Source organism: Grus americana, chromosome 1, assembly GCF_028858705.1.
Source record: "Grus americana isolate bGruAme1 chromosome 1, bGruAme1.mat, whole genome shotgun sequence".
NCBI lineage: Eukaryota > Metazoa > Chordata > Aves > Gruiformes > Gruidae > Grus > Grus americana.
The window spans coordinates 122,258,258-122,284,370 of record NC_072852.1 but is presented as its reverse complement, the minus strand read 5'-3'; the positions used below and the strand labels follow the sequence as shown (position 1 = coordinate 122,284,370).

The following is a 26,113-nucleotide window of genomic DNA, read 5'->3' as shown; positions in this document are numbered from 1 at the left end:
TTTTAGTGTCAAGAGGAAAGGAACTTTCTTGCTGGGGGTTGGGACTTGAAGTCAGTGGGAGAACCTGTTTGGCTTCCCTGTGTTCTGCTCAGGACCACTGTGTGCAGGAGTTGGCAGCACAGCCGCAGTCTTTGGTGTCAGCAAAGCATCTGCTGCTGCGTGCCAAGAGGCTGTCAAATGTCAGGACTGATGCATGCAGCCCTGAATTCTCTTCAGAGCAAAGGTGTACACAGCTGGGAGAGCTGACTGGACATAATAGGGGGAGTTGCCAGGAATGAGACGCATATGTAGATCTCTCTTCATCAGCTTCCAATATTACTCAATTTTTCCCTCTAGAATGGACCCAGTTTCCCTTGACATAAAACATTACGATACTTTGGAGGAGGTTAACACATGTATCTTTTATCTGGAGGACTTCAAAAGATACAGACAGCATTGTATTAGCACTCAATAAATACTGTTCCCCTTCTCCTGGCTCAGGTTTGGTTCCAGGACGTTTGAAGTCTGCCAGTGAAGGATATGGCATCTGTGTGTGTTTGCTGGCAGTGCTAATACTGGTTTCAGGGTGGATCCATCCTCTTGAAGGCTGGAAGTGATTCTTCTCATTCAGGAGAGCTTGTTTCCTCGCAGCAAGAGAGATTTTCACTGGGAGTTGGGTTCCACTGGATGTACTTACCTGGTAAAGATAAACAGGTTCTTGGTCTGGCATTGATAAGCAGAGCATGCCCTACTCTGGCTCAAGTCATCTTTCTGTCAAGTACTTAAGACTGAACACTCACATAGTAATAGGTCTGTGGGACTGAATCTTCTTTAATTGACAGAAGAAAGTTTCCTACCACTGACCAGAGTTATTCCTCAGAAACTCAATGAATCCATTCCCGCCTTCATTCTTTTCCTTTGGATTGCAGGTTGAAAAGAACTGAATGCTGGGAGAGCACGCCCTGCCACGTTTGTGTGTCCTAGGAGTGGACCCTTGTGTTGCCTCTTTGGTTTCTGTTAAAAAGTCTCAGTGTTGATAGCTTAGAATCATGCAAGAGCTGAGTGGAAGTATGTTCCACCTCTTTAGAAAAGCTATTTGTGGCTAGATTATTTTCTTTTATACCTGCTACTCAAAGCAATGTGTATATATTTGAGATGATAACATTTTGTCAATTAGGACCAAAAAAAGAAAGGAATTTATTTCCAAATAACATAGCATTACTAAATAAAATGCCAGAATCCAAGGTCTTTGGACAATAAGGGCTTTTTTTTAAATGATGTTATCTTTTTATGCTTGAATTTGATATGCTCTTTGGTAAATACATTCAAAAATACTGACTGCATGTAAGGGGAGGTATTTGAAGTGTGTTAAGCCATAGACCATAATCTCATGATCAAGGGTATGGTGCTCGAAGTGGAGTGTAGCTTGTTTTTAAGCTAAGCAGAATTACAGTAGATGCTCTTTGGACATTATTTTTTGAAATTATTTAAACGTGTTTCCTTTTTTCAGTATAAACACTAAACATCCAGAACTGTGTTTTTTAAAGTAAAATACAATACACAACAATTGTTAAAATATCCTTCAATGTGATTTTTTTAAACAGACATCACGAGCCTGAAATATAATGCTTTTAACTTCATCAGAGATTAATTTTTTTAAGGGAATTGTAAAATTTGCATGTCACTGACAATAATGTTCAAATAGTTTATAATGTCTTATAATACTTCATAAACATTAATTTAAAATGTTTGGAGTAGTTGCATTTCATTCTTACTATTCATATAATTTATACGTTATATAGTGAAACACTTGCTTTTGACTGATCTTGGTATTCTTTTTCTTAGATTCTCATTACACTTGCTGAATTTCAAAGATACCAAACATGAAAACCATCATGAAAAAACAAACAAAGTAGAACATTGAGTAAATTTTTAAAAATCCTTGAGGAGCTGGAGCTCAGTTCCGGACTGGCATCTTATTGGCACGCATTGTTTAACAGCTAGTTGTGATTCTTTCAGTCTTTCCCTGTTTTAAATCAGAAACATCATGTTTAGTTTCTTACCAGAACTGTTGAACTGTGGCAAGTGGCGATATGGCAGTGTAGCCACAAGGAGGTGGTCTAACACAAGCCAATAGTTAAAGCACCCCATTAAAGTTGCATTTAGTGGATTCTTTTTTTCTTTAGTGCAAGCCTGTTGGTTGTAACTTATTACTTCGTTTATCTGATTTATCCTATCACAGACATGGAGAAAAAGGAGGAGGAACTAGAGCAGCTGAAAATGGATTGTGAACACTTCAGAGCCCGTCTGGAAACAGCCCAGGCAGATTGCATGAGAGAGAAGAAGGTAGATTTGCTATGAGAATATTGGTATCTGTATAGTTGAGTTTTAATAACAAAAGCAGTAATGATCAGTTTTTCACGTTCATGTCACAAAATACATCCTTGGCCTGAAAAAAATATCTGAGATTTCTATTCATATAGTCAGGTGATGAGTAAATTACCTATAAGTTCATAACTGATGAGTTTTTTTTCTCCTTGGTATTTCTAGAGCAAAAAGGTCAATATTATAACTAGTCAAAATATAATACGATGCAGTACCAAAAATTGTTCAGTGTGTGCAAACAGAGGTACCAACTGACAGTTGATCTCCCGCTTAGGTACCTAACTCTTGCATAATGGCATAGATCTCTCTTAACTTCCATACTGTGTGAGGTGTGGTTGTATGGGGTTGCATTACAGGCTGCTTAGCAGGGTTCGTTTTGGTGTCTGTAAAGTTAAAAATCAGCAATTAGCATTTTGTTTATGTTAACATGTTGAAGTGAAACATCAGGTGTTCAGGAAGGCTGTGGTGTGGCTGGCATCAAAAAGTCCTTCACAGAATCAGTTCTTCTGAATTTAATATAACTATAACATATTTTCAAAGAAGTCAATGTAAGCAACACAATGTACAAAATGAAACTGGCCTCTCTTGGCTTGCTGTAAGCTGTGTACCTTTGTTTAGTTTTAATAGTCTTTCTCAATGCACCTATTGATCCAATTGCCATGTACAGCTGTGAGTCAAAGAATAATTACAGGGCTCCTTTTGCTCTGTCAATAATGTATTTGGTGATTATGAGAGGGGAGATTCTTAACAATGAAGCAATAGCGAAGACCCTGACTTCTCAGACTGTGGGTCTTCTGTGAAGCCATTGGGGTTCAAATAGGATCACACACGCTAGTGGCTTAATTTCTGAGAGGTGCGGGTTCTAGAGTTAGCATCTGCCAGCCTTGGGATTGCACAATGACAGATGAATCTACAGAAATTATTTCCTTTTTGAAAAGGAGTAAATGAAGAGTTCAGACATGCAGTTTTAGGGCACGTTTGCTTGGACAAGTCATTCTGGAATAAAGTTTGACTTGGAAGTAAAGTGTGATGGAATATTTGTCTATCTAGATATTCCTTACTTCAAAATAAGTATCTTCTGTGATAGGTATTGTGGTTTGGCTATAGGTACATGGTTATTTTTGCTGTGCACCCAGATCTTTAGTTGTATAAGCATCCAGGATAAAATCTCTGTAAGATTTAATGTTGCTGCTTTAGATATTAATGAAGTGGGTCCCACCCTTTATTCTTGTTAATATGACAAAATAAATGGCAGGTGATTTAGGTTTGTGATTTCTTTTGGATGAAAGTTTTTCTTCAAGCATGGATGGTTTACTAAGAGTAGTAGTTGTCTTGGTGTTCCTGACCAAAGCTTTTCTCTTCATATCTTTGCTGTTGTGCAGTATACACTGGTTGTCTAAATGGCTTCTGTTGTATGCCACAAAGGTGTATTTGTCTGAGTGGTTTGTGCTTATGTACGTTGTGACATCCTTTAGCTCTTCGCGATAAAAGATGATGGTGTATGTATGTGTGATTTTTGTTCCTGTTAATCACTTTGCATGGGGTTTTTCATTTGATTGCTGTTCTGCTGTAGGCATCCTTGTGTATACTTTCTGAATTTTCTACGTATATATCTTCTGAAGGAAAAGGAAACAATTCACTGAAACGTAAAATAGATGCATTTTCTAGTTAAGCAGTGTACGTTTCTTAAGGGATCATAAATCAACATTTTGCATTCCAAAGTCCCTGTGCAATGCTGTATCACTGATTAGGGAATTGCTGTGCTTTCTGAACCTGAGCAAAACTTGAAGTGTACATGTTATTCTTGGCTAATGTCTTCTTTGTCTGTCTTTTCATAGTTATGTGCTTAAGCACTGCTGAATTCTCGTGCCTTGACCCTTTCCTGAAGATGGTGGTGTTGCATAGCACAGTGATTGCTTGGTGATATGAACTCTCAGGAGTGTTGCTTCCAGCTAGGTTATTTGCTTTTGCAGGCTTTGTTTATTTTCCTGGCTCTTGAATGTACTATTTTGTTTTCCTTGCTTTGTATCTTTGTTCTGATGTTGCTTTTGATCTATTAAAAATTCTGGCATTTCTTGTGCTGGCTTTGCATCCTTGTTGGGGGATCTAGCTTTGGTATTAGAGTTTTATGTCTTATTATTCAGTATTAGCATCCAAATGCAAATAAAATGTATTAAAAGATACATTTTCTTAAGACAAGAACAGTGCAGAAAAGACAGGGACAAGATAGGGGTTAGACAGGAAGATGCTTGTGGACATTTTGTTGATGCACATGGTGGCAGAAAACTTGATAGGTCTGGCAGTCAGTTATGTAAAAGATAAAATTTGACTAACTTGCTTAAAAATAGTCAAAGTATTAAGAAATATGAGACTTTTCCTGGAACATCTATGCCTAGGGAATCAGCAGCAAGTGTCAATCTTTTGCATATATTAAACTATAAGGTGAAAGAGACTCGAGAGAGTAAATATGCACAGCAATCTGCTTGATAAATTTAATTTGAACTTTACAAATCCTAGCCTGTGTGTTCCTTAATAAAGCAATACAAATCAGGCTGTCACGTGTGATACAGGGGTCTGAGTAGGTAATTAATGACAGAGTACAAGCAGCTTTGTACTGGTTGGTATCACGTTACATAAATTTTCAGATGAGTTTACATTTATATTCTTTCCAAACCCTCATCATAAAACATTGAGGTGAACCCCTGAAATGATAAGATACTTATTTTAAAATCTTGACAGGAATACGTGGTTGAAAGTTTTGTTCTGCTTACTTGCTTTGAAAATTGACGTAGAAAAGATTCCTTCTCAGTTCCCCACACTTCATCCTCATAGCTGAGCACACAGGGAGGCTGGGCTGAGGAGGCTGCTTTCTGTGGTGAATCTTAAAAGCCCATGCCCACAAAATGGGCAGAACAAGATCCTTCTGTTCTTTTGACAGTGATCTGTTATTCTCTTTTTCTTTTAATACTTGAGTTAGCATCACTTTTTTTGACTGGCCTTTCTCTTTCCCTGCAGCACTGTCTAATACCACCCCACTTGGAGTTAGCAGGGAGCCCCTACCCACCCTGAGAGGCCACAGACTGCAGTATCCCTGCCTTGATCTCACTGTCCACACTAGCTCTACACTGAGAAATGCAGCAGCTTTGCTACCCCTGTGGCAGTTGGTAGGAAGCCAGTGAGACCTAGAATCATACCTAATCTCATGATATTCTTCTAGCCAACTTCCCATGTGATTGGAAAATAGTACTGCTAAATTGAATTTGTCCTCGTCGCGTTGGTCTGTTCTCTCTTTATGCTTTGTGGCAGGGACGACTGAGGAGCTCGCTTTGGTGATGGATACACAATGGTGCCTGGGCTTTCTTGATATGAAAGGCCCTCCAGACTTCTAACCTTAGGTGTGTTTTTCCAGAGACTCTGTCTTACTTTGCCACTGCTGATCAGGATTATGCCAATAGAAAAAAGTTGGAAGAGATAATAGTATTTATCCTAGATATGAAGCAACTCTACCATGTTAGCTAAGGCAGAAGTCTGTTTTGAAAGACAAAGCAACCCTCCCTTCCTATAAGATGTTTCCAGTATCTTTTGTAAGGTGTCTGGAAAGGCTGACCGCTGATGCTGAAATCCTTTCTCTCTCAAAGAGACGTGTAGCTGTTTGCTTAGGAGGAGCAGACCCTCCTATCAGACATCTCTAGGTGCCACTCAGTCTCGGTGGGTCACTTGGTCTGACCTTGTGGACAGGCTTCTGCTTACTGTCAGCCTCCACAATGTACTTACTACTGAAATATAGCTCAGGAGAGAAGGTCTGTATCTGCAACTGCTGTGAGTTTGCCACCCTACACCTCCCCTCACCCCATTTCATATACGGCCATGATGTTGTTTCTTGTTCCGTCCCTTAACTTAGAAACTTGTTTTGGCTGATACGAAGTGCAACCAAAATTTCCTTATGCTATTTCAGGAGAAACTAGACCTCCGCCAGCAGCTGAATGAGGCCAAGCAGCAGCTCCTGCAGCAAGCGGAGTATTGCACAGAAATGGGTGCAGCGGTGTGCACGTTGTTGTGGGGTGTATCTAGCAATGAGGAAGCTGTTAAAATCATTCTAGGAGGAGTAAGTATGGCAGGTGAATACTTATCGGTGATAATCCTGTTAGGCCTTTAAAATAAGGACCTTGCTCTGTAACACACTTTAATATAACGATATATTTCAGAAACTAATTGGACAGCAAAAATGTTTTCTGAATTGTACATTCTTTAGGATCCATCCATTCTCATTTAAGAAGTGTTGGAACTATGAAGTGTTATGAAGCAGGCTGGGAGTAAATGCAGTGATTAATTCTTATGTTATCAACAAGGTTTTTGACCACACGCAATTAAACTGGAAGCAAGGCTACAGCTAGCACAATGTATATATCTTTGCAAGCTAACAGAAGAAAAAAATAATTCTTGGGTGTACGCAGCAGTTCCCATGCCTGTAGAGAGCTTGGAGGAACTATTTCCATGGAAGGAAGACAGATCCAGTAATTCTCAACTTCTTTAAATCTTTGTGCTGCCTTAATACTTACATGACTCTTGGAAATTTAGAGAGCCTAGCTGCTAATGAATCTTACTAAATCTTCAATGTTAAAGGTGGGCAGGTAGCTTATATGAAAAAAAACAAAACAAAAAAACCCAACCAAACCCACAACGAATCAACAACAGTTAATTACAATAGCAATATTACAACTAACACATTTTCACTGGTAAGTGCAGCTGACGAAATTGAGAGGGATCAGAGGAACAGGCCTGATAAAAATATGATTTTCAATCTTGTCACAGTCAACGTGACAAGGAATTGTTGTATTTAATCTGAGTGAACTGATGCCACAGTTTCTTCTGGCTTGATTTTTCAGCAGCATGATGAACAGCTTAGTGAATAGGATTAGTTCATTATAGTAAGTGGTAAACTAGTGTGTCTGTAAGAGGTTTTCCAGTTTGGGTGCACCAAAATACAGTTATAACTTCATATTGGATATTAGAAAGCTGTACAGTGATACTTTTTGGTGATAACTTCTGATGATTCAAGATCCAAGCAGCAGCAGTTACTAAGGAAAAAAAGTAAAAACACTGTATAAAGCAGAATAAAAAAAAGGCAGGTGCGTACTACAGAGCCCCCACATAGCAACAAAACCAGTATAAAATTACATTCTGTATTTTCAGAACAGTTTATAACTGTAAGAGCTGACAATATTTAGTGACTAGCCATTGTTGTTTGACTTGTGAAACAGTATTGAAATGGTCTGTTTCCCACAAACAAAATGCTAGCAGTGATGAAAATGACCGTATTTCTACAAGGTGAGAGTAAAATTAGTAGAAGCCTTGTTGAAAGTAGTCTTAAGAATCAAAATTAAGTAGAATTAGGTAAAACCAAAACTGTTACCTGATGATTTATATAAGGTAAAAAGCCCAACTGTGAAGATGCAATACTTTTGTTTCTAGGTTTGTTAGAAATGCAAAATACTTCTACTATAGTAATTCCCAGCAATCATTAGAGCCCATTGAACTGCTGAAGGTTGTAGCAACGTTTTTGGGCATCATTTTCTTGTGATGGTGCACATAACATGGTAAGAAATGTGCGTGGGTTTGCAACAAGACTACTAGGAAAAACATAAATGGATTGTATGGCATTGCATCAACCACAGATTACAACTGGCAATGAGTCAGGTTATTCAGAGATGATGGAGATTTGTCATACAAAGTTTTTGGTTTGGGTTATTTTTGGACAAGTTTTACAGCTTGTAGCATCTTCCCCCCCTCCCTTGAGAAGGTGCTGTGAACTATAGAAATGTGTAAGAACATCAAGAATGCTTTGAAACTGTTGCTCATGTTTAAGCCTGTGGGGAGGGTGGCATCAATTCAAAATCATTTCATGCTTTAGGGAACAATGCTCAAGCTTTTTCCAATCTTTGTACAGATACAGAAGTAGGTCTTTCATACGGTTCTATAATGCAGATTGACTGAAATGATGTTTGGGACCCATATACCATTTGTGTCCTTATGGGTTTGGAAAGTCAAAACTCAGGCAGCAGATTTGAAATGCAACACAAGTAGTTTTCAAGGCAGTGGGGGAGAGATGCCCACTGTTTCTGCCCATGTGTAATGTTTCTAGAGACAACTTGAAGAAGCATCCAGAGAAGCAGCGTGAGGGAGAGTTTTCAAAGATGCCTACCTGCATGTGCCACAAAAAGAAGTAAATTAATTCCCCTGAGATTGTTTTAGATGTCTCTCAAAAAACATCAACCAGATATCCACGTGACAGGGCTCTCACATGGAAACACAAACTGAAGCTTTGATTTCAGAATAACATCAAGGCTTGCTTCAACTTGAGAAATGTTGGATCCTACAAGGTGCTCTGCTACCTCAGTTATCTGCTATGGTGACAAACGGTGTTATATTTTATGGCAGCAATTTTGCATGTTAGCCGATGTTTTCACGCAGGAGTTACTTGGGCAGCAAAGGGTTCGTTGCACCATCTGAGCTCAAGCACCTTAATGGTTGCTCTCAGAACTGTCCTTATCTCAGTGTCTGTGGGTGAGACATTCTTCAGTCCCATGAAAATACTGTCAAGCTAATAAGAGACTGCGCTGAGTACGTAATGTTTTCTATTTATAAACCTGGTTGGTCTCTGCGGCTCCTCAGACCTCACCGCTAGTTAATTAATGGCTATTTGGAAAGAAGGTTCAGCAGAGAGGACAGCGGCGGCACCTCAAGAGACTGGCAAATAGAGGATTTTGCTTGTTTTCTGTGCAACATACTAACTACTTGGTTTGCTTAGTACTCTATTATGTTCCCATGTGAATACGTATTCTCGTAATAGCTTATACTAGCCTGCTATAGTAGGCTCTTCCTTTATTCTCACACCCTCTGCTTCTTGAACTATAGTTGCTGCTTATGTTAAAATTGCCGTTTTTGAGGAGCGCTGTCCATAGAAGTATAAAAAGTACATCCAGCGCATGCAGAAGTGGACTTTTTCCCCATTCTCTTTCCCTGTGATCATTTTATTCCTGTTATTCTGGGACCACAATATCATTTGTGAAGGTACTCAGTATTGGCTGACCCTGCTTTTTATGCCCCATTGCTGGAGTCACCCTACAGGAACTGTACATCTTTGATATGGTGCATGTGCAGCAGTGGAGGAATAAATAAATGTTACCAGTAGCTTTCCACATATTGTGTAAGCAGTAGTTTTGACAAAATATTAAAATTTTTCAGTCGCTTTGCAAAATGAATAAAAGTTCAGGCATGTCTTGGGCTGTCCCAATGGGTCACTGCTGGGAATGACTAAAAGCTTCCTGAAACAACCGGTAAAATTATTAAGGACACTGGGAAACCTCGCATTATGGGCTCTCTGCTACGCTATTTTTGTTATGAAAACCAGCATCCTCTCTATGAAATAGTGTTCCAGCAATGCTTTACAGGTCAGAATTATTAATGAACAGAAACAGTTCTCTCTGTCCTTTCTTGTGGATCTGTCTGCACCTCTGACCAGGCTCTTTGACCTGCCCTGAGCTTTGTACCAGGTAGGTATTCCAAAATGGAGCAGTATTTCAGCTGAGAGGAGAAGACTGTGTAACATAATTACAAGCTGTACTCCTGTTTGTATGCTCTGGCGTGGTGATTGTTATTGCTGACTTAAATTCAACCTGTGACCCAGGAGAGACCTCAGTTTCCTTTTCTAAAGAACTTCTACCTAGCCTGTTGTTCTCTATCCTGTTTCGAGCAGCTAATGGATCCTTTTAGGAAAAAAAGCAGAATTCAATTGGATCCTGAGTAATTCATTGGGTTTCTTAAGAAATTCATCACTGTCAGGCTGCTCTCCAGTCTTCAGCTGGATAGGGTTTTGACAAAAGGTGGTGTAATAGCCCAGCTAAATGTGCAACACCTGGTACAGCTATTGCAAAGCAAAGAGATAATATCCTCACTTTTGAAAATAAGCTTTAATTCTGCTGTTTGATATATACATTATTGTGAGGTTAGGAGGTAAATTAGCAGTGGTTTAGTTTTATAAATAAATGTAGCATTGAGTAGTTTCCCATTTTCTTCTGAGGTAATGGCTTCAAATATTAGAGGACCAACCATGTCACTTAATGCATGCCTGCTATTTTCTGTTGGGTTTTTGAAGTAACTGAATGTTTTTGTAATTTTGAAGATTGTCCTGTTTTACTGTAGCATCTAATAATCATAGCTGCTGTGACATGTATAGTCTTTTTTTTTTTTTCTCCTCCTCACTTGCAGAGTAAAGCAGTAAAGTTTTTCACAATCACTGCACAGACCATGGAGAGCTTTGTGAAGTCATTAAGTGAAGATATGAAACAGCAGGATTTGGATTCTGATGAAAATCAGTTTGTATTAGCTTTGGCAGGGATTGTAACAAGTAAGTTAATGTTGTCTCTCAGAATAGCATTCCATGCATATTGGGAATTTCTATTTTGCCTTACATGTGCTGCAGTAAATACAGCTTTTTCAAAGTCAGGTGTTTAGTCACCATTGATATCTTGGGTGCCTTCCTAGTTTTTAAAGTTCTAGCAGATTTTGTCATAGACAATTCTGTGAGGCATTGTACTGCCTGTGACACAGTTAAGAATTAGATGGGTAAGAGCCATTGAGTTCTGAAATTCCCTAACGCTTCTGTTCAATCTGGAGTTAAACAAGGACCATTCTACTAGTTGTTTATGCTCACCTTTAGTTTGTAAACATCAAGCAATTTGCTTTCTGAATTGCCAGTAATGCTGACATCTTCAAGATGTATGAATCGCAGATGATGCAAGTAGATGAGGCCCGTCTTAAGGTCTGTGCTCAGCATTTTGAAACTGCTTAAGGATTTTGTTGCTGCCAAATGGAACCCCACCGTCACTGTCCTCAGTCCATAGTGCTAAGAGAAGTAAAAGGTAATAAACCTGACTTCCGTACTAAACATTTCTTTCTAGGCTCAGAAAATAAGTAGAAAGCCACAGATCTATCTTAGTATGGCTGCCCTTGGCTTGGAAGTCTGTGAGAAGTGGGGTTGATACATCATCTGTGTTTTTTGTGAAACTGTGCAGCTGTCAAAATGACACTAATGACATGATACAAGATAGACGAAACAGTGGGTATCTATACAAATAAGTCAATCTTGCATTAACAGCTTTTTGAATGTGTGATTTTTAAGTGTTGGAGTGCTATTAAAGGTTGTAATAAAAAGCAGGATGTGATGCATTATGCCACTGTACCAAGGCAGAATCCAGTTCTCTCCAATTGCTTCACTGAAAAAAACCAAACCAAACAAAAAAAAGCATAGCAAAAGTAAAGTCTGAACAAAAAAATGTTAAAAGGCTGGGAGGAAAAGGTGGTGGGGTTCTGCCTGAGGAGGAATCAGGACGGTGGAACAAAATCTTGCTTCACTGAAGCTGATACAAATTTTGCCAGTGAATTTGATAGTACCAAGATTTGTTTCTTTGTCTCTGTAATTTGGGAAGGGAGGTTGCTGAAACTCAAAGGTGATAAAGGATACAGTCAGATGAACAATGTAGTAAGTACCAATTTAATTCTCCTAGTTACGCTGTGAGGTCGTATTACACTAGAAAGTGGTATCAAAGGAACACTGAGGAGGTGGTCATGAAGTGCCAAGCATTCAGAGGTTAGAAAACACCATTACAGAAGTTCTCAGTGCAGTCTTAACACAGCCCAGTGTGCACAAACATTGCGATAACAGTCTTTAATTATATGCTGGGTCCACAGTGCCTCTGCTTACTCTGAGGTTAAAAAAGGCATCATGGTGTACGTGCATAGGAGAGAGAACCTGAGGCTGCATTAAAGTGGAAGACTTGTATCATGCCGCAGATTCCCAAGCTTACCCAGAATAGGTAACCGGGGAGCCAGGTTCTGTCACTAGTTATTACATGTACCACACTTCACGCTTTTGGAGGAGGCTTGGCCAGTTGCACAGTATGAAGAAGCTCGGGTTGCTGGAAGATTCCTCTTGCACATAGAGATGTCCTGAAGTATGGGGCAAGCGTAAGGGAAAATACTAAAGGAAAATCTACTTGGGAGCAGTAGTCTTTGGAAATATTTTTGCCTTTTGGTTTGTGCATGAATAATGCAGCACTTGCAGAGAGGTAAGAAAAGAGCTTTTGAGTAGATGTCCACAAGAGATTTGGTTTTATGTGCCAGGTATATTGGATCAAGTGGTTGTAAAACAATCTGTAATCTCATTTCTTTGAAGTGGGACGTGTAATGGTCAGCTTTGCTTCAGTACCCCGTTATTGGCAGATGTATCCAACCTTTTGTTTCATAATTCACTGTGTCACTATTAGGATACTGGCCATTTTGAATAACTATTTTCATTACCAAAGTAGAATTACGAGGGGAGTTTGACCAGTATGATTTACTGCTTCAGTATTTGCTATGTAGATGAATATAGTTTGAAGTTTATATGGATGCCATAGTTCATTCTTCACAGCTGATGTAACTTTTTAGTGGTCCAGATAATTAGCATAAACTTTTGTTTGAAACATGATTTTTATGGTGATGTTTTGTGTTCTCTCACAGATGTGGCTGCGCTGGCATGTGGCCGTGAGTTCTTGGTTAGTTCAAGTCGTGAATTACTGGACACAATGATGCACCTCCTGGGAGACATGAAGCCGGGACTCTGTACCAAATTTAAAGTGTATGATGACTTTTTTTTTTCCTTTCAAATCACAGAATCATAGAATTGTTTAGGTTGGAAGAGACCTTTAAGATCACCTTTAAGTCCAACTTTTAACCTAGCACTGCAAAGTCTACCACTAAACCATGTTCCTAAGCACCACATTTACACATCTTTTAAATGCCTCCAGGGATGGTGACTCAACCACTTCCCTGGACAGCCTGTTCCAATGCTTGACAACCCTTTCAGTGAAGAAGTTTTTCCTAATATCTGATATAGACCTCCCATGGCACAACTTGAGGCCATTTCCTCTTGTCCCATCACTTGTTACTTGGGAGAAGAGACCAGCACCCACCTGGCTACAACCTCCTTTCAGGTAGTTGTAGAGAGCGATAAGGTCTCCCCTCAGTCTCTTCCAGGCACTAAACACCCCCAGTTCCCTCAGCTGCTCCTCATAAGACTTGTGCTCTAGACCCTTCACCAGCGTCATTGCAGTATGGTGGAATGCATTATCTTGTGGATATGGATATGGTGGAATGCATTGTCTTGTAGTGTAGGTCACAATGATGACAGTAGTATTCCCACTCTCCCATTACTTCCTTTCCTGGAGAAGAAACGTAGGTTTTGGAAACTTTTCACAGTAGTGTTCCTTGCAGATGTACTAGGCTTGGCTACGAGGCTAGCTTCATCCAGGCTTTGTGTCTCTTTGGAAGTCTCCTAAGCACCATAATATTGTAGAGATGAGCGGGGATGCACTTTTCTACTTAGGAGGGGCTTGTGAGTTGAGGGTCAGATAAAGAAGGCGAGAGGTGAAGTTTTAAAACAGGATGTGGGAAGTAAGGACTCATATTTATTCCCTTCCAATATGAAGGCAGTAAAATGTTACATCTGCTTAGTGAAGAAAGTGAGTTATGTATCTGCTAAGAGCAAAAATTAAATTAGTTTATGCTACTTAGTAGCCAGAAGCACTATGCGCTTGTGTTTGTAAAAGGTAATGCCTACAAAGGGACCTTGTGATACAGCGTTGTAAAGAAAAGGCCATGTTACACAGTTCTGGTGCTGGAAAAGTTCTACTTTCCATCTGATGGAGAGGTTAAATAAACTGTTGTCTTTGCCTTTTTCTCAGAGCTGTTACAAACTGAGGATATATGGCCTTGACTGAACAAATTACCGTGCCTTAACGAGTACTTGCTCATCCGCTAAGCTGTGAGCACTTGCCCCATACACCTGGTTAATGTGTTCATGAAGATGGCTTAAGCCAGTGTGGTGTTTTTTTTAATAAATGGGACAAACACACACTAAGAATTCATTCCCAAGCCAGCTGTCCTAGCTCAGCTGACAAATGGTAACCCTGTCAGCCACAGTAACTTGACTGCGTCCATGCATGCATTCATGCAGGTTGTACGTGATAGGCATGAAATCAGGTTCGACTTTAACTTTGGATAGGTTTTATCTTGCCTAACCTCAGCTATCAGAAAGCTGGATGTCAAGTATCTGCTAACTGTCTGGGCTCCTTCCCACAGTCAGTGCAAGGAGATGGTGCTGTCAGATGGTCGCTCGCTCCGCCTGTGTTAGGGGGAACGAGTTGCCCCCTGAAAGTGCTTTGCCTTTCCCTGTTGGGTGGCGATGGGGAAGCTGAATAACCTGTGCTGGTAGGTAGTGGTTAGATACTTCGATGTCAGTGATTTACTGTGTTTCCCAAGTGTTGGGCTTGAAGGCCAGCACTCAAAACAGGGTAATTAACTCTTGCAACAGTGGTGGAGTTTTTTTTGTAAAGCCCCAACTAAAAGATTTGTGTGAGAATCTCAACTTAAGAAAGAAAAAGTAATTTGTGCCTTCCTTTATGTAACAAAAACCAAAACCAACCCAAACATGAAAAGAGGACCTATGCTGTTTCAAAATCTGTACAGAAAAAAAAAACACAAAAGGACTTTATTTTGAGAGGAGGAGGGAAAGTGTTCCTAAACACACAGTCTGAATTCCAAGCAAATGTGTCTATAGGTTCAGATAAATTATTTTTGATTGTTTCAGATTGTATTAATGTAATTTGACAATGTAATTGGATTTGAAAGCCTTCCTTTTGAATTGATGTTTTGGGTGGGTTTTAATTATATTTTAAAATCTGCCTGCTTTGCAGAAGAAGGTGATATAAACTTGGCTGCCATACAGCAATACTCATAAAATATACATAAAGCAATCCCATGAATTGGCTAGGGATTCAACAGGGGCCAGCCTCTTAGGCTAACAAATTGAGTGAAGCTTAAATAAGAGATTGCACAAGGTATTTGATAAGTGAGAAATGTTAAGCGTATGTTACAGTAGCTTGAACTCAGTGCAGTGATAATGTTTTCTGATGTTCCACAGAACCACCTATTTTTTTCCTATTCTGAACTTGCCATTTGATTAAAAAAAAAAAAAAAAGCTGTATTATGACATTAGAACAAATGCCAGAAAGGAGATTTCTTCATGACCTTGCTGTGGAATGAGAGATCCTAATTTGCTCAAATGCTTTAGTGCAAAATGGTTCCCCTGTGTCTGTCTTTCACATCCGCGGTCAGGTTCCTTTTTGTCTATGAGCTCCTTACATGCCTTGTCACTGTTCAGTTCTTAAAACCCATTGTTAACACTAGATCTCTTTTTACACTCTCCCAGCCCAGCAGAGAAGGGTTTTGGGGGTTGGTCGGTTTGTTTTTAAATTGTTCTCTGCACATAAGCTGCTTCTTAATCTTGAATAATCGATGTTTTCATAAGCAGATGTGTCAGAATAATTCCCTTTTCTCCCTACCACAAGGGGCGTAAAGCAGTACCAAAATGAAAGACAATTGCGAGATAAGGATATGATAGTTAACATAAATTGTAGTGAAATTTCAAAGTTATTTATAGGTGGACTATGGAGTCGTCATAAATAACGTTTACACACACGCTTATATACATATACATACACAGACAGACACATTTTTAAAACTGTATCTCATGGATGAAAATGTCTGTACATTATTTTGGAAATGCAATGTGCTTTTCTCACAACATCACCATGGTATTACATGGAAGGACATCATCAACTTTAATCAGTTAAGTACAATTCTTTTCTAGCTTTTATTTTCAAAAATATTTTTCTTTACTGTGTGACAAATCAGTTCTATACACAGCAGTATCAAACAAAGTAAGCTGATAGAGAGAGGAGTTCTCTTTCCTTTTCTAGTAATCCTGTGTTTTACTTGTACCAGCATATAAATAAGAAATTTACAGGGAAAAGCTGTCATTTATTCCAGCACTGCTACAATATCCATTGTAGTCCATGAGTATGTAATAAATATATCCAAGGCATCTACATGAGTGCTGGGACTGAAATCTCATGGGTGTCTTTGCCTTTCTGACCTAGCAGTGGTGTGAAAGACTTTAGATTTTCTTCTCATTGGTATGGGGTTTATTCAACATTTGTAATTGTTAGGCAGTCAATAAACATTTACACAATTTTTCATAGCTATAATTAAATTGTTAGGAATATTCAGCTTTGCTTATTTAGCAGTTGAAAGTAACCAGTAAAAATGTGTACTTTAGTACATATTAGTACATTTTATGTGCTAATCCTGTGTATTAAGTAGACAAGAAGGGGCTTTAGCTGTACTTTTAGTTCGAGATTTTAAAGAAAGCATTGACAGATATAGTAGTACAAGGTGTTAATTAAATCTGGATTGCCTGAATAGGAAGACTATGAAATGCATAATTAAAAAACCTGTCCACATTAAAAAAACAAACCAAAAAACCAAACAAAACCCCAGAAGGTATTGTTTATCCAGTAATTATATGTATCAGGTTAGCTTCAATAAGCACTTTCGTAATAATTATAGAAAAAAATACTTATTAGAATGTGCAAGTACTAGAGCTGAAGGTGGTATAAAGGGCCTGGAAATGTTGTGCTCAGGTAAGTGTGTTGAATTAGTAATACTATGCTACTACATTGGCTTGTGGGGTGGGTTATGTCTTCTTCTGACACTCCAAAACCAGTGCACTTCCCTGGATCACCACCACCAGTCCCTTTTGTCTGCACAAAGCAAACAAGTGAAATAAAAATGCAAACATAGCAGTATCTTTTTACGTCACTTTATTTCTAACTGCAAATGTCAAACAGATTAAGGATGAAAGATGTTGTCAAGAACTCTTAACACTTCCCATTATAAGATACTGTTTTATTGATCATTTTCATTCTGGCTGATCATAGGTATTTATGGCTGTGCTCCTTTGTCAGGGCTTGGGTTCTGGAAGCTGAGTAAGAGCTGCAGAGGCTGTATGTTTCTTCTTCCTACTGCTTAAGAGCCTAGGTGATCAAACTCAGAGTGTTGCAGCTCATAATGTAAGTTATGCCTGTTACAATTCAGTTTAGCCTGCAGTGGGTTACTTATTTTCCTGCTTTCTGAAGGTATGCACAGAGAGTGTTGGAAAGTCTGCCAGTGGCATAGTAGCTTAAGCCATGAGAAGTCATTTGAGAATAGGATGTGAGATGTGAAGTCCATTTGGAATAACATTATTACCCTTTTGTTTGGAAATGGTGGTGGTGCAATGACACGCAGGTTTATTGCAGTCATGAGAGAGAGCTGCAGCCAAGCTGGCCCTAGAATGGAGAAGAACATTCCAGCCCATTCCTCTTTCTCTGTAATTGTTTTGTATGCAACCTGGCACCCAGCTGTGAGTGGGTATGATGACATGTTCCATAAGTGTTATAGGAGCCCTGCTCATTCATCTTCCCTTTTCATTGTCCAGAAGATTGCCTTGCGTATTATCATCTTCAAAAAGAAATAAAAAGTAATAGCATCCATCATAGCACATCATAAAGTGCACTAATGCTGTATCCCCCCAGCTACTCCACAGCTGTAAAGATGATCTGTGTAAAAGGCAGGGCAGGAGAACATCGCTAGAAGGGTGAAAGAATTTGTAAGACAACATCAAGGGTCTCTTGGTTGGAAGTTCATAGTACAGCAGTGATCTGATTCTGAAAGAAACTGAGCATTAGTTTGTCATGTTAATGTCAGTGGGGATTATTTTTTTCTGGATGCTTTCTGATTTTGAGTATCAGGTCCCTTTCGTACTGGAAGTTAGAGGGAAACTGAAATAATTTGCATTAAGCCCACTGAGATCTGCTTAGCTGAAAAAAGTAGGTTTTATCCTCCAAAACCATAAAAATCTTGTATCGTCATCGTAGAAGATGACATAACAACATCAACATCGAACATTTGAAAAGCAGTTAGTTCAGCAGAAACTGAGGATTTATTCCAAATGGAATGCTCTGCATTGAGTATTAGTGATTGTTCTGGATGGCTTTGGAAAGGGAGACTCAATTTGAGCCTCAGGTCACCATACTTGTCTGACAGTTGAAAGCAGCTAAAAGTAAATTTTAACCCAGGAACTTTATCTGCTTAAAGAAGCAAAGCTGCCATTTATGTATGCAGTTTCCTATACCTTACAAAGTTACCTCAGCCCTGCCATGGCTAAGGCTGAGGGGGTGCCAGTAGCCGAACCCCCTTCCCCTGATGGGTTTCAGATTTTGCAAGTTACCGATCGTACTGAAGGTTTTCATGTTTGCAGTAACTTCAGCGTGAGCCACCGTAGGAGAAGCTGGTGGGATTGGCAGGCTAGAGCACTCCTTTTAAAATGCAGCCTACCTGGGTTTCTCTCTGTAGAAAAGTTGAGACTTTGGTTTAATTTATAACCTGTGATGTACGCAGCCCCAGAATGACTAATGAACTTCCTGTTTTAGGGGGCTGAAAAATTAGGAAATCCTGGGTTTGGAAGCTTTTGAAAATGTGACTGAAATGAACATATAGTTACTATGCATATTTGTATTTTGTTGTTTACACGCTGATGTGCAAGGGATGGTCTTGGTTTTGGTTTGTCAGAGATGTCATCGTAGGTTTTGTGGTAGTTTTGGTTTTTTTTTTTTTTTCAATGCGCAATTAAAGAAATGTTTTCTAGCTGCCAGGCCACAGATCTTCTCTGTTGCCTGGAAGACAGGATATTGTTTCTGTCCTCCTTCAACATTAATGACCATTATAAAAGACCAAAAGAAATTACCATCTGGGAAAGAAAAAAAAAAAAAGCTTTGAGTGGGCCCAAATGTTATTCGGAAACAGTTTTGATGAGGTGCGAGTGAGAGTACCATTTGGCCTGTGTGATCCTGATGATGTCTATACTAAGACAAGAGCACAGTTTACAGCCAAATTGAATTCCAGTGTTACTGACTTAAAAAAAAAAAAAATTCCACTTGTACATCGAACATAATCAATCTGGACTCCTGAACGCAGAGTAAATAGGAGACTCCATGATGACATTTTAAGAGACAAGCGGTCATTTTTTTCCACAGCAGGGTCTCACTCGATGGCCCTGCCTGACTGCAAGGGGCTGGAGAGCAGGCAGAGCGAGCCAGCTCTCTGCCTTCCACGCAGAGCAGAAGGGACGAGTCTAGCTTAGGAGGGAGTGTGCTAAGCTGAACTGGGTCTACTAATGCCTTCCTTTTCCCTCCTTCAGGCCCATCCCCTTCTTCCAAATGCTTCTGTAGGCCTAGTAACTTCCCCTTCCAGCAGAGAGAGACTACGTTGGTGTTTGCTGTACGCTGGCTGTATATTGCATCTCTTCCCGTTTGCAGGAGGAACAGGAGGATGCTTGAGAGAATGGCGTTAGTAACGCATCTGTGCTTCAGCTGACTGGAGGGCCAGCGCGCAGAAAGGCCGGTGTTGCACAACCAATAGTGCAGAGGCTTTGACGTCGTTTCTAGTACTCAGTACACAGTCTTGCTTTCTGTGTTTCCTAGTGGCCCTTTTGTTTGTCAGGGCAGCCAGCTTAGTTGAGATGATGGTCAGACTACTGGGGGTCGTTGCTACAAAAGCTCTGTTGTATAGGTCGTATGGTCACGTAAAGCCAGGTACTGGTTTTGCACGTTTCACCTAAGGAATCTCATGGAGTTTGATGAGACTTTCTTATTCTCGTATGGGATATTATTCCGTGTGTTTGAAATATGTGATTTAACAGTAGAAACAAGGTTTTGCACAATGTTGCCTATATATAATATGAGACTTGTCTCTTTTATCAAAATATAAATCGTTAGAATAAGCTTCTGCATCAGTATATGCTTGGCATAAATAGCAAAAGATGCTAAAACATGCAAAGAAATCAAAGGACATAACTTTTTCTTTTTCTTTCAATTCTAGGCTAATGCTAATGTCACTTTACAATATGAGTATCAACTTGAAAGGCTTGAAGTATATCACTGAAAGTCCAGGTTTTATTCCTTTGCTTTGGTGGCTATTGAATGGTAAGTTGCTCTAAGAACCTTGTATATTGTGACGTTGGGGATTGCAGATTGGCAATAGGTGTTGCAAATAACAAAACAGAAATTTATATCTGTAACCTGATTATGTATAGTCTTTGTAAGTTTAAAAGTAAACAAAAATGGCAAATAGCTAGAGGGAGAAGATGTGCATTTCCCACAACATTTTTGGCACTGCATGTAATATTCCATTAATATAAAATTCATGGATGGTAGAATTAAAAATAAGGAATGGAGAAATTTGATGAAGTGGATTAAAAAAGGCCACCTGTATTTTCACATACCAACTTTAAAATAAACCCTGAGGGGAAACTATGTTTCACTACCATTTAGCAGAAAAAAATGTAGCTGTGTTCTGACAGATTTTGGGGAAAGAAGCCAATCTCTGTAACTACGCTCACCCCTGACAAAAGTGACCCTTTCTACAGCTGAAGACAGGCCTTGGGCTCTAATAGGATTTGGGCTTGCAGGGCTTGAGTACTATTCCCAGCTTTGCCTTTGCAAATGCAGGACTTCAAGGACGTCAAGGACTTCTGTTGCCTTTGTCAGGTACATGAGTGACATCAAGGCTCTGCTCTTTTTGGAGGCTTCAAATCCCTGCGTAGGAGCCAGCAGAGATTGACGTTGCCAGTGTGCGTTGGACTTGGCTGGCAGCTGTGTGCACAGCTCATAAGGGATAGTGAGGACAACAGTAAGGACAGACCCATGACACCGTCCTGCCTATGAACTGCTCCTAAAGTTGCTCTGTCTTGGCTTTCTCAGGTTTTTGTGGCTTGTCCGTGAGAAGATTTTGGTGTGCAGTTCATAGGACTGGGGATGTTAGTCATCCCGGCACGCTGTGCTGCTATGCAAAACCCTGCTAAAATACAACTAGTAAATGCTAGTGGCAGCTGAAGTGAGACGTTGCATCTGCTTTGTCAAGGAATTAATTTGATATTGAAGTTTTGGAACAGCTTTGATTTGGGCTGGTAAACTGGTAGCTACTTGTATTGCTCACAGTTCCATCAAATATTTTACAGAAAATGCAGGTACTTGTGCTTTTCACCAAATAATTTCCTGCTTTCCAATGCCATAGGCTGTCTCTTCTGAGATCTCAGAAGATTAAGTAATCCTTGTAAGACTGTTGGAAAACACCAGTTTTTTAAGGTTTTTTTTAATATAGTTTGAGAAAAATTGTATTCTCAGAAAAGACTGAATACATGGTTCTCTGTGCTGCTGTGCTTATAAATTTAACATATGTTAGTCCAGATTTTCCATTCACTTTGTTTGGCTAATATATACATAAGCTGTTGTTCTAGTAAAAAAACCCAAAAAACCAAACCCCAACCCAAAACACCCTCAAAACCCCTCTTCCCAAATGTGCCCTTCTAAATGTTGTGATAACACAAAGAAGCTAATTGTTTGATGCAGTCTATTGTTTGAAGAACGCTCTTAGGTCATATAAGAGGATGAAATGGGGCACAGTTACAATTATAGCTGCTAGTGGAAATAAGAAATGGAAAGGCAACTCTGCATTTTGGAAGTGTTAATTGTGTATGGCTGGGTTGTAGAAGGAAGGACGGGCTTGGCTAATTCCTTCACTTTTTGATAATAAAGTTCTCCAGTTAGAGCAAAGGAGGAAGATTTTCAGATAAACCACATCTGCTGGTTCAGATTTCTGGCTTTGGAGGAAGTCTGCTTACTGTCAGGGAAGAGGGCTGACTAGTTTGTATATCAGATGAGAGGTCAGATCCAAGACCCGATCTTGTTCCCATCATTTTGTATGAGATCTCTGTAGTTTTCTGTACATTTAATCTATTTCTAAATGTTTCAACTTGCAAAACTCAGTAGCTTCCTCCCACTCTTGCTGCTCTCCTGTTTCTGTGGCCAGCATCTTCAGCTTCTGCTAGTCGTGATTCAGCTTATAAACACCTGGAGCTGCTACAGCGTAAGGTCTTAACAGTTTTTCCCATGCAAGAGAGCAGAGCACTACACTCTGCTGGCAGGGTATCCTGTATATGCTGCCTTCCTGCAGGAAGCTTCTTCAAAGAGTGTTTTGATTAAGGCTTAAGAGATGATTCAGCTTTCCATAGTTCCGTAAGCTTTTATCAGCATTCCCACTAAGAGAGGCCCCAGAAATCATCCTCCAACTTTTTTTTTTTTTTTTTTTTTTTTAATTTTCAGAGAATCATCCTGTTTGGTTTTCCATTGTCAGTCTACAAGTGCCTGTGACCTCAGCCTATACATTCGAGGCAATTTTTCTCTCACTGGCTTGTACGCAGCTCATAAAATCCCTCATATCCCGTCCCTGAATTCTCAGTCTCTGCCCAGTCTTCTTGCCCCTGAAGAAGAATGTCCTTCCCAATAAGTGAAGAAATAATTAACTTAATTTTCTTTATTTCTCTCTGTTGTATCTGAAGCAAAGAGGGATTTGATTCAGGTTGTCTAGCAGGCTTTTTGAAGAGAGAGAAATATGCCTTGACATTGAATACACGGATTGGAAGAAAAAGGAGGAGAAATCTAATAAAGATTTCTAGTGGAGTAGGAACGTTAACAGCAAACTGAGTTCGTCTGTCCTTCTGTCTTTGGAAAATCTGGATGAGCCGATATGACTTCACACTCGCTAACAAGAATTCTTAATAGCTCTTTCTGCTGGAGGCTATACTGATAATAGGAGAAAAACAAATGTTTGACACACTTTTTGAAGGTGATGCAGATCTCTGTAGTTTTAGCACTTCATGAGATGGGCAATTTTTTTCTTCTTTTTTTTCTGCCTTTTTAAACACTGTCCAAAAGATGGGCACCCTTTAATAAGCAACACTGATCACTGAAGGATATACTCTTGGTAGCTTACATAGCTGTTGTATTCTTGCGTAGGTATCAGCTATGCCTACCTATACCTTCCCAGCCTGATGCCAGCATAAAACATATGAATGATGACTCAGACTCTGTCCATGGAGCAGCTTGTGGGATCAGTAGAGTTCTCTTCTTGTGGAGCACCATTTGTTTGCAGAGCAGCTGTTCCCATCTTGGAGAAAATAGGCAGCTTTAGTTTCCTTCATCAGCTGCTGTCCCACCGTTGATGTCTTGGTAAGGGTTTCACATAACTTTCAGATTTACAGAAGCCCTGTCCTCAGCTTCTTTTTCTATTGCTATATAATTTTGGGTAGAAATCCACCTAAGATTTGTCAATTTTTTTTCTGGTGCTTTACATCTATAGATGCAATAAGACTTTCATTCTGTAATTCCCAAAGGGGTAGACTGGGACTTTTCTCTGCCAAGGATCTTTTGAAGAATAAGAAGACCCAGGCAGTTCAGGTATTAATAATAAAGACTAGATTTATGTTTTTCATTTTTGATCATATAGAACACCTACCAACAAATAGGTACTGGCAAAAAAGGGTCTAGGCTCTTCTCTGGGTTTGTTTGTTTGTTTTTTATTTACTATCCTGTATCTTTATTTTGGTTTTTCCCACTTTTCTTTTCTTTGAATGCCGTTTAAAAAAATTGCTCTTTTTGGATACGTGAGAAAGTCTTTCTGAATTCCACACTATGTCAGTGACATTTCTCATCTATAGCTGCGAAATTGCTCCAGGTACTTCATTAAACAAAAGACAACAAGAGAAGTCTGACTAATTTTAGATTGTGCCCTTCAGTTTCCTCCACCACAGTTCCACACGGAAATCTAACCTTGTTTATCCAAATTCTTTGCAAATGACGGTCTCTATTATAAATGCCTGTGTGAAGCACATTCTCATTTTGCTAATGCTGCCTGCAACCTTCAATATTTACTTTTCATGACTAACCCTGAAGGTTTCTAATGCCTTGCTTTTCTGTCTGAATTGGTTATGGCTGTGAGAGTTTTTGAAAATTCACGTTATTTGCATGGCAGCACGTTATTTTAAAAACATCTGGACAAACAGAACCCCCCTATTTATACACTGTTGTCTGTATTAAAACAAATTTTGTTTCGTAAATCAAAACCTCAGTTACCCGTCTTTCAAGTGCTCGACAGTTTCATACTCTTCAGACTATGAAACTAATCTTAAAAAGAGGATTGCCCTTCTTGCCCTTTAAGACCACATCCATTTTCTTAAATGCAAAGATGTCAGCTCTGACGCAGAAAGTCCCTGAAGCACACTTCACTGAGAGGCTGGAAGAGTGGCCGGGGGAAGTCTTACTGAACGTTTGCCCTTTTCCATACTCTCCTCCGAGCAGCTGCTGCGAAGGATACTTGCCCAGATGGAGCTGCGGCTGGACACAGTGTGGCTGTCCTTGCCATCTGAGCAGGAGCTTCCTGAACTAGGTCCTCACCCTGCCGAACAGCAGACTCCTGTTCTGCTGAGGACCACAGTGTTTCTCCTTTTGTGAATATATGTAAGAAACCTTAACTCTGGTAAATGCATCTGCCACTAAAGCATTGCTTTGTTCTTACGTTGTTACTCTCGTTCAGTAGCTGCTGTGGGAATCCTCAGAAGCCCAAGCTAGGATTGATGGGAGCTGGACAACATATCTAACAGCTCACCCACAAATCTGCCAGCTGCAGAGCGACGTCTGTGCAAGCTCCTTTTCACTTGCAGCCCCTAAGTAGCAGTCAGGCAAATTGGGACCAAATTGCTGTTTCAGTCTTGACCCTGGGAGTCTCTCTGAAGGATTTCCCTGATAAAAGTGTGACAAGCATGTGTCTGTAGGAGAGTGGGGAGTTGTGGTTAGCTGAACTCCATGTGAGAGCAGCCACCTGGCCAGGGAGGAGACTGAAGCAAACCCAGCAATTATACAGGACCTGGGGCAAATATGTTGCAGAGAGGAAGTGCATTTGTGTCCATAAGAATTGTGGCAGCAAAACTTAAGTCTTTTTTCTGCCATGGTGGTCTCCTTGCTCCTTCCCCACACAGTGCCTTTATTGCGATGCTTCTTGTCTCATCAGACCTATCGGCATTACGAAAACGTCCAGAAAACTACTGCTGTAGATACTGGCTCAGCTCTGCCAGCATTGGCAATGCAAAGAGATCTTACATGGGGCAAGCTGTGGCCCTGGCTCTCTCCATTAGACATGCTGTGAACGTAGGTAGTCTGACAGGTTCATAAAAAGGAAAGGGGGAGTGCCGGGTCGCCCCTTCATGCTCAAATCACACAGTAATTGAATGACATTTACGACCGTGGTGGGAAGCTTTGGAAATACTGTTCTTGTACATAGACATAGCTGTAAACAGCTTGCTGGTAATAAATCTTGCATTCAGGTGGCCAGGGAATTGTGGGGGCATGTGTAAATTGAGTTCACACAACTCGGAGCCAATTGTAGATAAGCTGTTTAGCATTGATGTAATGCAATTACTTAAACCCTGCTGTAGGGAACAGTTCATCTGAGAGCATGGTGCTAATGACAGATGTGACTAAAATCTGTCCACGTTATCAGTTGCTTTTGTCAGTGACTGAAAGCCAGTGACATCAAACGGTAGCGCTGGCAGCTAGCAGAACGTCAGCAAACTCCAGCAGTTTCAACACCTTGTTAAAATTGCATCAGCATTTTATAATGGTGGTAGGCTTACGCTATGCTTGTGATCTCCAACTGAGGCAAGCAGCTTGATTCCTTCCCCTGTTCCCCAGAAATAATGATTGTAGTTTTGAAATTTCAGTTGGAGAGATGTGTGTGCTAGTTGTTCGGAGGATATGATGCAGTGATTTGATTACAGCTAAAGGATTTTTTTGATCTTGTACAAACAAAATGTTACTCAGCTAGTGTAGAAATGATTAAGTCTGGAAGCTATTGAAATAAATATAATGCTGAATAA

General features: G+C 39.9%; 1 protein-coding gene across 1 annotated transcript in view; it reads left to right on the top strand.

Annotated features, from left to right (window-relative positions):
• Positions 1–26,113, top strand: part of HSF2BP (heat shock transcription factor 2 binding protein) — a 34,204-nt gene that overhangs the window by 4,491 nt on the left and 3,600 nt on the right. The window contains exons 3-7 of the mRNA XM_054813293.1: positions 2,222–2,325; positions 6,320–6,469; positions 10,633–10,771; positions 12,925–13,042; positions 20,224–20,327. Of these exons, the coding sequence (XP_054669268.1) occupies positions 2,222–2,325; positions 6,320–6,469; positions 10,633–10,771; positions 12,925–13,042; positions 20,224–20,327 (615 nt within the window). The remainder of the gene's footprint in view (positions 1–2,221; positions 2,326–6,319; positions 6,470–10,632; positions 10,772–12,924; positions 13,043–20,223; positions 20,328–26,113) is intronic.